The sequence below is a fragment of the Sus scrofa genome, chromosome 3 (assembly GCF_054392235.1).
Source record: "Sus scrofa isolate SSC_HxYL_T2T_F1_AM1 chromosome 3, Sscrofa_HxYL_maternal_Yorkshire_Landrace_v2.0, whole genome shotgun sequence".
NCBI lineage: Eukaryota > Metazoa > Chordata > Mammalia > Artiodactyla > Suidae > Sus > Sus scrofa.
This window is the reverse complement of record NC_139385.1, coordinates 29,383,108-29,398,651: the sequence shown is the minus strand read 5'-3', so window position 1 is coordinate 29,398,651 and position 15,544 is coordinate 29,383,108. Positions and strand designations below refer to the sequence as shown.

The window sequence follows — 15,544 nt, the reverse complement described above, 5'->3', positions numbered from 1 at the left end:
TTTAGGGTTGCACCCTCGGCATATGGAAGTTCCCAGGCTAAGGGTGGATTTGGAGCTGCAGCTGCCAGCCAACGCCACAGCCACAGCAATGCCAGATCTGAGCTGTCTGTGACCTACACCACAGCTCAAGGCAATGCCAGATTCTTAACCCACTGATCAAGGCCAGGGATTGAACCCACAACCTAATGGTTACTAGTCGGGTTCATTACCATGATGCCACCACGGAAACTCCTGATTCACATTCTTATGGATACTAAGAAATGAGGGATACTGAGCAGCTCCAATAAGTTTTGCTCGATAAACATCCATGAATGATTACTATGCCCTGGGGGAACCGGATTCAGAGATAAAAGACTGTCTCTGGCCTCAAGGAGCTTATGATCTAGAGGACAAAAACCAGAAACGTGATTTCCAAGACATGAGATTGATCACATAAGAGCAAAGCAAGGCCTCTGAGACTTAGAGAATCCTTGGGAATCAGAAAGATGAAGTTTAGGAGTTCTTGTCCTGGTGCAGCAGAAATGAATCCGACTAGGAACCATGAGGTTGTGGGTTTGATCCCTGGCCTTGCTCAGTGGGTTGAGGACTCAGCATTGCCATGAGCTGTGGTGTAGGTCGCAGATGCGGCTGGGATCTGGCGTTGCTGTGGCTGTGGTGTGGGCTGGCAGCTGTGGCTCTGATTGGAGCCCTAGCCTGGGAACCTTCATATGCCTCAGGTGCAGCTCCAAAAAAAAAAAAAAAATGAAGTTTAGAGATAGGTTAGTGTGGAAGAGTGTTTTCCAAAGGGAAATGAACTATTTAAATATTTTAATAATCATAGATTAATTAATTAGTTAATTTTGTCTTTTTAGTGCTGCACCTATGGCATTTGAAGTTCCCAGGCTGGGGGCAAATTGGAGATACAGCTGCCGGCCTGCACCACAGCCACAGCAACTTGGCATCTAGGCTGTGTCTGCAACCTACACCACAGCTCACGGCAATGCCAGATCCTTCACCCGCTGAAGGAGGCCAGAGATCGAACCCACAACCTCACGGTTCCTAGTTGGATTCGTTAACCACTGCGTCACGACGGGAACCCCCCAGATTTATTTTAACATGATATTAAAATATACATCAACACTGTGAATTTGGTGGAGATGTAATGTTTTCTTTTGAAATGAATTCAACTTTTAAAGAGTCCGCTTAACGTAAAAATGTGAACCAAATGATAGGAAAGGCAGGGCAAAGATATGGCACAAATGCGGATGGTGGTTTATGGAAATGACATTGATTAATGTTTATTGAGGGCCTGCCATGCATCGGATATTATTCTGGGGGAATGACCCCAAAACCATTTCTGTACAGGGCCTGGCGGTAAATATTTCAGGCTTTGCGGGCCGTATAATCTTTGTCACAGCTACTCAACTGTCGCTTGTAGCATCAAAGCAGCTGGAGATGGCAGGTTAATGAATGGATGTGATGTGTTCCGATAAAACTTTACTGACTCACATGGACCGTGGCCCAGATTTACCAACACTGTTCTAAGGGTTTAACAACCCTGGACCTGTTGAATTGTCTCCCGGACCTTCTGAAATAAGGATAATTAGAATCTTACCATTTCAGAATTCAGATGAGGAAACAAATGGGCTTGGAGAGGCCAAGTCAGTCACCTCAGGTTATAAGCAAATCAAAGGTGGGAACCTGGGCTCTTGACTCCAGCTGTGAGCCCTCAGGGCATCTGGGGAAGCCCGGGGGCTCCTTCTCAGAGTATTGTGTTAAAATCTATAAAAGGAAACATGTAGGAAGCTGATTCTCTTGAAAGAAGTGTATCGAAACACATAAAGTTGGGGTCCGGTAAATGATGAGCTTTTTTAACACAGTAACAAGATTTAGTGGCAGGTCCAATAGCCTCTCTAAGGAAGTTTTGAGTGTCAGCCCATATTCTAGACATTTGCAACAATGGTAGCGTCTTAGGAAACTGTGTGTGATTTCTAGTGGTAGCACATCAAATATTCTGCCGCTTCCTCGCTGACTTGTTGCCTACATCCTTCCCCGAAAGAGATGCTGAGGGTCAGTTCCAGGGCAGTTAAAATGAGGATGTGGCTTCTAGTAGTCAGTCACAGATGGCCCAATACCATCTGCAAACCCCTGCCTAAGGACCCTAAGTTATGCTTTTAGCCACTGCACTCTTTGGCCCCTACCGTGAGTGACTGAAGTTAGGAAGCACATGGTCGTGGCTAGGGTGTGAGCTTGGACTCAGAGTATTTGTGTCGGATCCCAGCTCCAGGCAGGTTTGAGCAGGTTGCCTAATCTCTCTTTTGTTCCCAGCACCTGTGATATTGAGGAATTACAGCCTTTGTTTGCTGAGGGTTCCCTGGGTACCCAGTACTCTGCATTCATAACTTCATTCAATTTTTTTTTTTTTTTTTTTTTTTGCTTTTTAGGGTGGTCTGTACCTGTGGCATATGGAGCTTCCCAGGCTAGGTGTTGAATCAGAGCTGTAGCTGCCGGTCTACATCACAGCCATGGCAACTGGGGATCCGAGCCACATCTGTGACCTACACCGCAGCTCACGGAAGCACTGGATCCCTAACCCACTGAGCGAGGCCAGGGATCGAACCTGCAGCCTGATGGGTACTAGTTGGGCTTGTTACCACTGAGCTGCAAAGGGAACTCCTCATTACTTCATTCAGTTCTTATGTACATCTAAGAAGTAGGCACTGATTTTATCTTCATTCAAGAGGGAGAAACTGAGACGTAAAAAATTTAAATGATTTGCTCAAGAAGACACACATAGAAGCGGAGAGACTGGAGTTTGAACCTAGGAATGTCTGACCCTTAGACCCATGGGGCTTAACCTGTAGGAGGTGATGTGTGTTCTTGCCATGCCTGGCACAGTGGCTGTGCTACTGTATGGTCCATACTCAGTAAATTGTGACTGTTCTCTTTGGAGGAGGTGAAGGACAGAGTCATGTCCCATCAGATTGTGCCTAAACCCTGTCTGCATTCCTGGGGTTTGTGGTTCAAAGGATTCATTCATTCACTCATTCATTCTTCATCCCAACGGGCTCTTTCTCAATGTCTTCTAGGTACCAGACACCCCTCTAGACATAAGACTTGGGCCTCAGTACTTTCCTGGCTCATCCCCAGCCACACACTAGAGTCAGTTGCCAGGGCTCCGCCAGAGACCAGGAAAATCAGACTCTATATGGTGGGGCTGGGAATCACCCCCTCCCCCCAGTGATTTTAATGTGCAGCCAAGGTTGAGATCCATTGGCTTGGAGGAAAGACAGCATCTCTAAGGCATCATGAAGTTTGGTTCAGGATGCTTTTGAGGGAGTTCCCATTGTGGCTTAGCTGGTTGAGAACCCAACTAGTATCCATGAGGACACATGTTCAATTCCTGACCTCTCTCAGTGGGCTGAGGATACAGTGTTGCCGTGAGCTATGGTGTAAGTGACAGACATGGCTCAGATCTGGTGTTGCTGTGGCTGTGGTGTAGCTCTGATTTGATTCGACCCCTAGCCTGGGGACTTCCGTGTAACACTGCAGGTGTGCCCTCCACCCCACAAAGATGCTTCTGGGAGCCCAGAGTGGAGGGAGATTTGATTTGACCAAAGTAGAAGGACATCAGAGAAGATTTCGCCACTTAAATGACAGCTGAGTGTGGCTTCAAAGGATGAGCTGGATTTCGCTGGGAGAAGGAGAGGAGGCGATTCCAGCTAGAGAGGGCAAGGGCCTAGAGTGTGACAGTCATGGAAAGTGACAAGGTGCTCATGTGGATGGAGCCGGTGAAGGTCTTGACTTTGTTCTGTGGGTAATGGGAAGTTCTCGAAGGTTTGACGTAGCAGCATGGTATTTCATAGTGGTCCTGAATTTCACCATTGCTGCAAAGTGTGGTCCCTCCCGGGGCTTCCACATGGAGAGGCAACGCTCAAGGCAACCCTACGTTCTATCATTCGTTTAGGAGCTGGACGACGTCATTATTGACTTGAGAGAGATTCGGAAGCAAGCCTTGCAGAGTCCGGGCGTGAATCGCAGCCTGTTTCTCATCACGCTGGAGAGGTGTTTCCAGGTGTTGAATCCCCTGGAGTGTGTGGAGATCCTTGGCAGGGTGCTGAGAGGGTCCTCAGGCCACTTTCTGCAGCCGGACATCACAGAGAAGCTCCCCCGGGACCTGCGTGAAGATGCCTTCAAGAACCTGTGAGTGGAAAAAAAAGAAAAAGCGAGTTCCTGCTGTGGTGCGGCAGAAATGAATCCATCTAGTATCCACGAGGATGCAGGTTCAATCCCTGCCCTCACTCAGTGGGTTAAGGATCTGGCGTTGCTGTGAGCTGTGGTGTGGGTTGCAGATGCAGTTAGGATCCTGCGTGGCTGTGGCTATGGCTGTGGCTGTGGTATAGGCCGGCAGCTGTAGCTCTGATTGGACCCCTAGCCTGGGAACCTCCATATGCCATGGATGTGGCCCTAAAAAGCAAAAAAAAAAAAAAAAAAAAAAGAAAGAAAGAAAGGAAAGAACCTGTGAGTGCCTGGTCCAGAGGACTTTCCCAACAGTTGCAACCAGAGTCCTAGACCTGATTCTCATTGGTCCAGACTGGGTCATGTGCCCATTCTTGAGCCAATTACTGTAGCCAATGGGAATCTGGTATGCATATCGGCTTAGATGTGGGTCCCAGTCCTGCCCAAACACGACCAGTCAAGAGTGGGAGAAATGCAACTCTCCTCACTGTTGGTGGGAAGGTAAATTGCTATAATCACTAGGAAAACAGTATGGAGGTTCCTCAGAAAACTAAAAATAGAACTACTATATGATCCAGCAATCCCACTCCTGGCCATATATCCAGACAAAACATTTATTTATTTATTTATTCTATTTCTAAAGAACTCACCTTATGAGGTTCCCACAGTAGGGGTGGAATTGGAGCTGTAGCTGCCAGCCTACACCACAGTCACAGGAACACCAGATCTGAGCCGCATCAGTAACCTACTCCATAGCTTGTGGCAATGCAGGATCCTTAACCCACTGCGCAGAGGCCAGGGTTCGAACCCCCATCCTCATGGATACTAGCCCGGTTCTTAACCCACTCAGCCACAACAAGAAATCAAAAAACCTATAATTTTAAAAGATACATGCACCCTTATGTTCACAGCAGCACTCTTCACAATAGCCAAGACATGGCAACACCCTACATGTCCATCAGTGGTTGAATGGATAGAGAAGATGTGGTACATATACACAATGGAATACGACTCAGCCATAGGATAGAACGAAATAATGCCATTTATAGCAACATGAATGCAACTATAGATTCTCATACTAAGTGAAATAAGAAAGAGAGAGACAAATGCCATATGATATCACTTATAGGTGGAATCTAAAATATGGCACAAATGAACCTGTCTATAAAACAGAAACAGACTCACAGACATAGAGAACAGACTTGTGGTTGCCAAGGCGGTGCAGGAAGGAGTGGGATAGACTGGGAGTTTGGGGTTAGTCGATGCAAACTATTACACTTTGAATGAATAAGCAATGAGGTCATCCTGTACAGCACAGGGAACTATACCCAGTCTCCTGGGACAGAACATGATGGAAAAGAGTATAAGAAAAGAAGGTGTATATATAGATACAGAACTGAGTCACTTTGCCGTATAGCAGAAATTGGCACCACACTGTAAATCAACTGTGCTTCAATAAAATAAAGCCTGAGAGATGTAATTTCCCCAAGAAAAACTGAATTTCGATTATGGCAGAGGGAAGATGGATGCGTGACCATCAACACTCATACCTGTCCAGGACAAAAACTTTATATCGACCCTGCATAAGAACTGGGATAAAGGTTATGAACCTCAAGGAGCAAAAGACAACAGAACAATAAAGATATAACAATGCCTGACTCCGGATTCTCAGTTCACGAGTGGGGCGTCTGGAGTGTGCCCCCATCTTCTGTTTCCTCATGGCCATTGTTAAATCTAACCTCTTCTTTTGCAGATAAAAAAAACTGAGGCCCCAAGAGGGGATGGCATCTCTGAGGTGAACCCCTGGGACTTGACGTCATCTGAACTCCATCCAGGTCTCCTGAGCCCCAGTTTTGCCCTTTTCCTGCCCTACCCTGCCATCCCCTTCTCCTCGTGGGACGATGCCATGAATACCATCCCCATTTTTCAGATGAGGCAATGGAGGCACAGAGAGATCGAATAACACAGCGCAGGGAATGATAGAGCCTGCATTTTTACAAATGGGCAAGCTTTCCCTTAAAAAAAATATGTACCTAGAGTTCCCTAGTGGCCTAGGGATTAAGGATTCAACATCACTGTTGTAGCTTAGCCTGGCCAAAAAAAAAAAAAAAAAAGACATGTACCGTTTTTTCAGAATTATATCTTTCTCCTGTCCTTCTCACTGACTCTGCTGTTATGAAAAAATCAACAACCCCAAAAAAGAAATAAGAGATGGAGAGAGACAGAAGAGAGAGAGAAGGAGAAAGAGGAAGAAAAAGGAGAAGGAGGCGGGAGAGGATAAAAAAGATACAGAAAAAAGATGTTCAGACGGATACAAGGGCAAGTTTGCCTAGTCACATGTGAAATGACTAAGAGAGGGGCAAGGATCAACTTTAAGCTTAGAAAAGGTTGGCAAGCTGGTTCTTTGGTGAATTGATTTTCAGTGGTGGTGGGTGGAGGTGAGGAAATTCTTCCAGAATAGCAAGGATGAACCAGAGGCGTGCTCAGTGTCAAGTGCCTTGAAAGGTCAAGTGATATTTGAATCCAGTGGGACTCATGGGTATGGGGACAAGGAGGTCGTTCAAGACTTGGGCCACGGGAGTGGTGTGGCCATGGGGAAACCAGTGGCAGTAGCTTAAAAAATGACCAGTGTAGGAGTTCCCATTGTGGCGCAGTGGTTAACAAATCTGAGTAGGAACCATGAGGTTGCGGGTTCAATCCCTGCCCTTGCTCAGTGGGTTAAGGATCCAGCGTTGCCATGAGCTATGGTGTAGGTCGAAGACACGGCTCGGGTCCTGCATGGCTGTGGCTGTGGTGTAGGCCGGTGGCTACAGCTCTGATTCGACCCCTACTCTGGGAACCTCCATATGCTGAGGGAGTGGCCCTAGAAAAGGCAAAAAGACCAAAAAAAGTGACCAGTGTACTTCTCACCCAGCAGAATGTCTATAATCCAAACGTCAGGCAATCGTGTTACCAAAGATGTGGAGGAATCAAACCCTCAGACACCACTGGTGAGCGTGGAAAACATTGCAGCTGCCTTGGAAATTGGTCCGGCCATTCCTCAAAGGCTAAGAATTGCCATATAACCTAGCCGTTCCACTCCTGGGTCTCTACCTAAGAGAAATGAAACATATGTCACTACATGAATGTTTATGGCAGGATTATTCGAAAAGACAAAACATAGAAAGTGTCCATCTGGGGTTCCTAGTTGCAAACTATTGCCTTTGGAATGGATTAGCAATGAGATCCTGCTGTGTAGCTCTGGGAACTATGTCTCGTCACTTATGATGGAGCAGGATAATGCGTGAAAAAAGAGTGTGTACATGCATGTGTAACTGGGTCACCATGCTGTACAGGAGAAAAAAAATTGCATGGGGGAAATCACAATTAAAAAAATAAATTACAAAAAAGAAAGTGTCCATCAACTATTGAATAAACAAAACGTGGTATATTCGTACAATGGAATAGAATTGGGTCATTAAAAAGGCAGATGCAGGAGTTCTCATCATGGCTCAGTGGCTAACAAACCCGGCTAGGAACCATGAAGTGGTGGGTTCGATCCTTGGCCTCGCTCAGTGGGTTAAGGATCCGGCGTTGCCCTGAGCTGTGGTGTAGGTCACAGAGGCGGCTCAGATCCTGAATTGCTGTGGCTGTGGGGTAGGCCAGTGGCTACAGCTCTGATTATACTCCTAGCCTGGGGACCTCCATATGCCACAGGCGTGGCCCTGAAAAGACAAAAAAAACAAAAACAAAAACAAAAAGGCACCTGCACACTGAGGTATGTGGAATGATTGGCCAACGGGGACCTGCTGTATAGCACAGAGAACTCTACTAAATGTTCTGTGATCATCTATGTGGGAAAAGAATCTGAAAGAGAATGGTTTGTTTATGTATAACTGAATCGCTTTGCTGTACAGCAGAAATTATTGCTACCTTGTAAATCATCTATAATAAAACTTAAAAAAAGGAAAAAAGAAGTGAAGTACTGGAGTTACCGTAGTGGTGCAGTGGAAACAAATCTGACTAGGAACCATGAGGTTGCGGGTTCGATCCCTGGCCTTGCTCAGTGGGTGAAGGATCTGGCATGGCTGTGAGCTGTGGTGTAGGTCGCAGATGCGGCTTAGATCTGGCGTTGCTGTGACTGTGGTGTAGACTGGTGGCTACAGCTCCGATTCGACCCCTAGCCTGGGAACCTCCATATGCTTCAGGTGTGGCCCTAAAAAAAAAAAGACCAAAAAAAAAAAAAAAAGTGAAGTACTGATACATGTTTCAACATGCATGAGCCTTGAAAATATGCCAAGCAAAAGAGGCCAGACACAAAGGTGACATGCTGTATGATTACATCTATTTGAAAGAACCAGAAGAAGCAAATCTAGAGACAGAAAGTAGATTAGTAGTTTCTAGGAGTTGGGGTGATTAGAAGTTCAGGGTGACAGTTGAAGGGTATGGGGTCTCTTTCTCTCTCTTTTTTTTTGGTTTTCTTTTTAGGGCCACACCTGTGGCATATATATGGAAGTTCCCAGGCTAAGGGTTGAATCAGAGCCGCATCTGCAATCTACGCCACTGCCACAGCAGTGCATCTGTGACCTACACCTCAGATCATGGCAATGCCAGATCCTTAACCACTGAGCAAGGCCGGGGATGGAACCCACATTCTCATGGATACTAGTCGGGTTCGTAACCCACGACCACATCGGGAACTCCTGGGGTTTCCTTTTGAAGTATTTAAATGCCTCTAAAATTGTAATGGTTGCACAATTCTGAATATACTGAAAATTTCTGAATTGTACACTTTAAATGGGTGAATTGTATGGTATATGAATTATATCTGAATAAAACTGTTTAAAAAAAAAGTGACCAAGTGGTGAGCAAGTGGAGACCACTCTTCGGAAGGTATTTCACTGTGATAAGATGAGAAGAAAGGGGTAACGAGCTACAGAGAGCAAAGAAGTGGGAAGGGTTTTTATTTTAATTTTATTATTTTTTTGTCTTTTTAAGGCTGCACCTGAAGTACATGGAAGTTCCCACGCTAGGTGTCGAATCGGAGCTCTAGCTGCTGGCTATGCCACAGCCACAGCAATGCCGGAACCGAGCCGAGTCTGCAACCTATACTGCAGCTCACAGCAATGCCAGATCCTTAACCCACGGAGGGAGGCCAGGGATAGAACCCATGTCCTCGTGGATCCTAATCGGGTTCGTTACCGCTGAGTGCTGATGGGAGCTCCCAAGGGTTTTTAACCAAAGACGGCTTCCTGTCGATTTGCTCTTTCGACCCTGTCTCCAGGCAGCCTTCCTCTGTCTGTTCCTGCATTGACACCCATGTTTGTGTCATTTAGATCCGCGGTGTTCAGAGAGCTCTACGACCAGACCTCGGCCCAATCCCAGAGGGCACTCTACTCCTGGATGACGGGGATTTTGCAGACGTCCTCCAATGTCACTGGTGAGCCCAGGCTTTGCGGTGGGAACACTTTTTGGGGGGAGTCCAGCCTTGATCGCTGTAGATAGGAATTTGATCGCATTGTCACCGAGGGTTTTCACTTCCCTCAAACTTCCAAAAAGGATTCGATGTGGCTTATAGAAAACACACATACCCCATTTCATCAATGTATTTCTCCCGTGGTAAAGTCTCTGAAGCTTTAAGGATTACCTGTGTCTTACAATCAACGGTGTGTCCTGGTTTCTTAGCAGAACATAAATAATGATGGCATCTTAGATGCGGTGAAAACTTTCGGAATAAGCTTACGAGTTCAACATCTGTGTCAAAGAAAATCTGTGCAATAAAGCACAGAAATCTAGTGCTAAGCTTCCTGGCAACCAAAGGAGAAATAGGCCAGGACTCATTCATTTGATAGATGTTTCGAAAAACCTACTATTTTCTAGAGTAGTCAAATTCATAAAGACAGAAAGTAGAGAGGTTGTTACCAGGAGGTGGCTGAAGGGCGGAAGGAATGGGGAGGTATCATTTCAGTACAGAGTTTCAGTTTATTTTATTTTATCTTTTTATCATTTTTTTCCATTCTTTATTTTTGGCTTTTATTTTTATTTTTTTATTTTTTTGCTTTTTAGGGCTGAACCTGTGGCATGTGGAGGTTCCCAGGCTAGGGGTGGAATCGGAGCTGTAGCCGCCGGCCTACACCACAGCCACAGCAACACAGGATCCAAACTTCGACTGCGACCTACACCTCAGCTCATGGCAACGGCGGCTCCTTAACCCACTGAGCAAGGCCAGGGATCGAACCTCATGGATGCTAGTCAGATTCGTTTCCACTGCGCCACAATGGGAACTATTCTTTTTTTTTTTTTTTTTCGGCTTTTGAGGACTGCACCCACAGCATATGGAGGTTCCCAGGCTAGGGGTCACATCAGAGCTACAGCTGCTGGTCTACACCGCAGCCACAGCAACTCAGTATCTGAGCCATGTCTTCGACCTACAGCACAGCTCATGGCAACGCCAGATCCTTAGCCCACTGAGCGAGGCCAGGGATTGAACCCACAACCTCATGGTTCCTAGTTGGATTCGTTTCCACTGCACCATGACGGGAACTCCGTGAACTCCTATTCTTTGTTTGATTTTTCCCTCAACCATTAAAAAAATGTAAAAACCAAGCTCGAAGTCTGTCCAAAAACAGGTGGTGGGCTGGGTTTGGCCCACAGGCTGTAGTTGTCTGACCCTGGATGAAGGAGTCAGAGAAGAATTCTCTGGGCAAGTGACGGTTGGAACGGAGACCAGAATGAGAAATGGAATGAGACAAGCAAGGCTTGGAGGAAGAGGGTTCCAGGCAGGGGAACCAGCAAACACAGAGGCCCTGAGGTCCAAATGAGCTTGGATGTAGTGGTGGTGGCGGGTGTGGCAAGCCGGAGGGGTTGGAGGGTAGGGAGTGCCAAGCCTTTTGTTTCCTGAAATTGAGCTCTGAGCTCAGAGTGTTAAACAATGGACGATTCAGTGTCTTCCATGCTCAGAATTCCCTCTGCTGGATGCGTAACTATGGCCTCCAGGAATCCAAATCTCACACTATGTAACCCTGAGAAAGCGGTTCAGCTCACCCTCTGGACTTCCCTTCAGTTCTTATCACGAAAATTTAATTAGAGACAGACTGTCCTAAAATCCCTATGTGATAGGTTCATGATTAAACTAAAGTGAATTAAAAGGAATTCTATTTGGACTTTTAAAAAATTATTTATTTATTTATTTTTTCTTTTTGGGGCTGCACCTGCGGCATATGACAGTTCCTGGGCTATGGGTTGAATGGGAGCTGTAGCTGCCAGTCTACACCACAGCCACAGCAACACCCGATCCAAGCTGCATTTGCAACCTATGCTGCAGCTCACAGCAACGCCAGATCCTTAACCCACTGAGCAAGGCCAGGAATAGAACCTGCATCCTCGTGGATACTAGTCGTGTTCTTAACCCACTCAGCCACAACGGGAATTCCTGGACTTTTGTTTGGTTTTCCATATGCACCTATGGCACATGGAGGTTCCCAGGGTAGGGGTCGCATCAGAGCTGCAGTTGCCAGCCTATACCACAACCATGGCAACACATGATCCCAGATGCTTCTGCAACCTATGCCGCAGTTTATGATAACGCCGTATTCTTAAGCCACTGAGCGAGGCCAGGGATCGAACCCATGTCCTCACAGACACTATGTCGGGTTCTTAACCAGCTGAGCCACAACGGGAGCTCTCTATTGGGACTTTAAACTTTTTTTTCATGAAGTTCCTTGAGGTAACTGGACATACTTTGGGTATCAAAAATATCCCAAGCTTGGGGATCTTTTTGCAGAAAAGAAATACAGTTCACATTTAATAATTCACTGAAAATGAACAACGCAGCTTGATTCTTGGTGAATTTTGTGGTTTTCCTTCAGAATTCTCTAGCCTTCTGAGGCCACCCCTTTCTAATAACCGAGGCAAGTGTTTAGAATCCCCAACTAGGAGTTCCCGTTGTGGTTCGGTGGTCAACGAATCCGACTAGGAACCATGAGGTTGCGGGTTCGATCCCTGGCCTTGCTCAGTGGGTGAAGGATCCGGCGTTGCCGTGAGCTGTGGTGTAGGTCGCAGACGTGGCTCGGGTCCCGCGTTGCTGTGGCTCTGGCGTAGGCTGGCAGCTACAGCTCCGATTAGACTCCTAGCCTGGGAATCTCCATATGCCGCAGGAGCGGCCCAAGAAATAGCAAAAAGACAAAAAAAAAAAAAAAAGAATCCCCATCTAGAGTATCACAGGGTGTTCACCTGAGCTCACCTGACAGCTCTGAGCCCCAGATGAGGGGAGGCACCTTCTTGTTCTTGTGACTTAGCTCAGGCATCAGCTGACTTCACCATCTCACCTGGGCTTCGGCCACAGCCCAGGGCTTCTGGCAACAGCTCTTGGTGACTGGTTCATGACATCCCATCAATGCGTCCCTGCTGATTTCATTTCCCCAAAATGCCACCAGTGCAATGTGGTGTGTACGTCTTTGACTGGAGGGTTGGGGGCCGTGAAGCCAATGGGAGTTCATTGAATCCTGGCCGTTCTTGTTCTTAAAGCCCCACTGACATTTGCCGATGGGGAATTTCAAATGCCTGCACAGAGGAATAGAGAGTCCTCTGGGAATTCAGAGACGGGAGAAATTACTGTTGGCTGAGCTGAGGGAAGGCTTTAAGGGAGAGGACACTGTGAGCTCAATTTTTTTTTTTTTTTTTGTCTTTTTGCCATTTCTTGGGCCGCTCCTGCAGCATATGGAGGTTCCCAGGCTAGGGGTCAAATCGGAGCTGTAGCCACTGGCCTACGCCAGAGCCACAGCAACATGGGAGCCACGTCTGCGACCTACACCACAGCTCATGGCAATGCCGGATCCTTCACCCACTGAGCAAGGCCAGGGATCGAACCCGCAACCTCATGGTTCCTAGTCGGATTTGCTAACCACTGAGCCACGACGGGAACTCCAGTGAGCTCAATTTTTAAGGTAGGGTTTGGAAGCAGAAGGGTTAGGGGGAAGGCATTCTAGCTAAAAGGAGAAGGGCCCAAGAGAGCAAAAGATTTGGAGACCCTTTGGGGCACATATGAGGAAGGATCAATGGTCTGGTTTGGCTCATGTATGTGGTCTAATCCACAAGGAAGATAATGATCGTTATTCGTAGTAATAAAGAAGTCAGATATATTTCAAGTTAGTAACTAAGTAAACTAAAACGAAATGGGCATTTTGGGTGTTCCTGTCGTGGCGCAGTGGAAATGAATCTGACTAGGAACGATGAGGTTGCGTGTTTGATCCCTGGCCTCGCTCAGTGGGTTAAGGATCCAGTGTTGCTGTGAGCTGTGGTGTAGGTCACAGATGTGGATGGGATCCTGCATGGCTGTGGCTGTGGTGTAGGCTGGCGGCTGTAGCTCCGATTCGACCCCTAGCCCGGGAACCTCCATATACTGCAGGTGCGGCCCTAAAAAGCAAAAAAAAAAAAAAAAAAAAAAAAAAAAAAAAAAAAAAAAAGTGTATTTTTTGGTCTTAAGCATTAAAAAATAATCTGTATTTCTTCTAACAAGTTTCCAGGTGATGCTGAAGCTGCTGGTCCAAGAGCCACACTACTAAGTAACAAACTAGAGAGCATCTGGCATTGTCTCTGTGTAGCATAGCCTCTCAGGAAATGGTTGTTGAATGAATTAATGAATGCAAAAAGGAGGTCCTGATGCAAAGATGCTTTTGACCATCACATACCAGTGCCTAGGCTTTTATTTCATTATTTGCTTATTTATCCATGTATTTGTGTGTTTGCAGATGACTCTGTTTCCTGGGTCAGTGCAGAAAGCTTATGGATTTTGGGCAGATATATGGTTCACCTACCACTGGAAGAAATTACAAACATTAGTCCTATAGAAGTAAGTTGGAAAAGTACATCTACGTGTCCCCATCACTAATATATCCGGCGTAAGGTGTATTCTAAACCTCCCATGTTCAGCCAGCCAGTCAAGATGCCCTGGAAATTGGACACCCACCTCAGCTCCATATAACTTGAGCATCTAAAGAAAACTCTTTGAGGCGTTCCTGTGGTGGCTCAGTGGAAACAAATCTGACTAGTATCCATGAGGACGCAGGTTTGATCCCTGGCCTCACTCAGTGGGTTAAGGATCCAGCATTGCGGTGAGCTGTAGTGTAGGTCGCAGATGAGGCTCGGATCTGGCCTTGCTGTGGCTGTGGTGTAGGCCAGCAGCTGTGGCTCCGATTCGACCCCTAGCCTGGGAACCTCCATGTGCCGCAAGTGCGGTCCCAAAAAAAAAAAAAAGAAAGAAAGAAAGAAAAGAAAACAAATCAAGAAATAAATGTACAAATAGTAGCTTTAAAACATTTCAACTGCTCAGATATTAAAACTTTCCTAAATATCAGTTGGCTTGAAGAAGAAACTAAAGCAGCAATTATAGACTCTTAAGAAATCAATGGAGTTCCCATCATGGTGCAGCGGAAATAAATCTGACTAGGAACCATGAGGTTGTGGGCTCGATCCCTGGCCTTGCTCAGTGGGTTAAGGATCCGGCGTTGCCGTGAGCTGTGGTGCAGTTTGCAGATGCGGCTCAGATCCTGCGTTGCTGTGGCTGTGGTGTAGGCCAGCAGCTACAGCTCTGATGAGACCCCTCACCTGGGAAACTCCATATGCAACAGGTGTGGCCCTAAAAAGACAGAAAAAAAAAAGAAAAGAAAAGAAATCGATGACACAGTTACCAAAGGGGAAGGATGGGGGAGGGATAAATTAGGCGTTTGAGATCAGCCGATACAAAGTCTCTATATACAAGAGACAAATAAGATCGTTATACAACTACAGATGTGAGAAGTTCATTTGAGTAATTTAAAAAATAAATAAAAATTAAAAAAAAATTAGAAATAAAAAAAGAGACAAATAAAAAGTCCTATTGTACAGCACAGGGAACTGTATTCAGTATCTTGTAATAAACTATTATGGAAAATAATGACAAGAGCAATGGGCGTCTCAGATGTCTGGGGTCGGGCGCAGCACAGACCACCTAGGGGGCGCTGCAAGGGGCCCCTGCAGCCCTCCTCACTGGTCTTCCTGTCCTTGTCCACCAGGTCGGGCTGTTCATCAGCTATGACAACGCCACCAAGCAGCTGGACACGGTTTATGACATTACGCCCGCACTGGCCCAGGCGTTTCTGGAGAGGATCCGCGCCTCCAGTTTTGACACGAGGAATACGTCCACCGTCCACAGGCAAGGGGCGTGGGCGCTGGGCCCCCGGAGCCCTTTCCCAAGAGGCTACCTAAGCCACCAGCTTCCTCTGAGCAGCAAAAGACCTGGGGAGGGAAGGGTGGTGGCTGCTCCATCTCTTGGGATAATCCCACGGCTCCGTGCATGTGAGGGAGGTGT

The 15,544-nt window shown here is 46.6% G+C and overlaps 1 protein-coding gene across 2 annotated transcripts in view; it reads left to right on the top strand.

Annotated features, from left to right (window-relative positions):
- OTOA (otoancorin) overlaps positions 1–15,544 on the top strand; it is a 93,571-nt gene that overhangs the window by 17,684 nt on the left and 60,343 nt on the right. For both annotated transcript variants that reach the window (XM_085017345.1, XM_085017344.1), the window contains 4 exons: positions 3,947–4,182; positions 9,534–9,637; positions 13,947–14,047; positions 15,249–15,388. In XM_085017345.1, the coding sequence (XP_084873471.1) occupies positions 3,947–4,182; positions 9,534–9,637; positions 13,947–14,047; positions 15,249–15,388 (581 nt within the window). The remainder of the gene's footprint in view (positions 1–3,946; positions 4,183–9,533; positions 9,638–13,946; positions 14,048–15,248; positions 15,389–15,544) is intronic.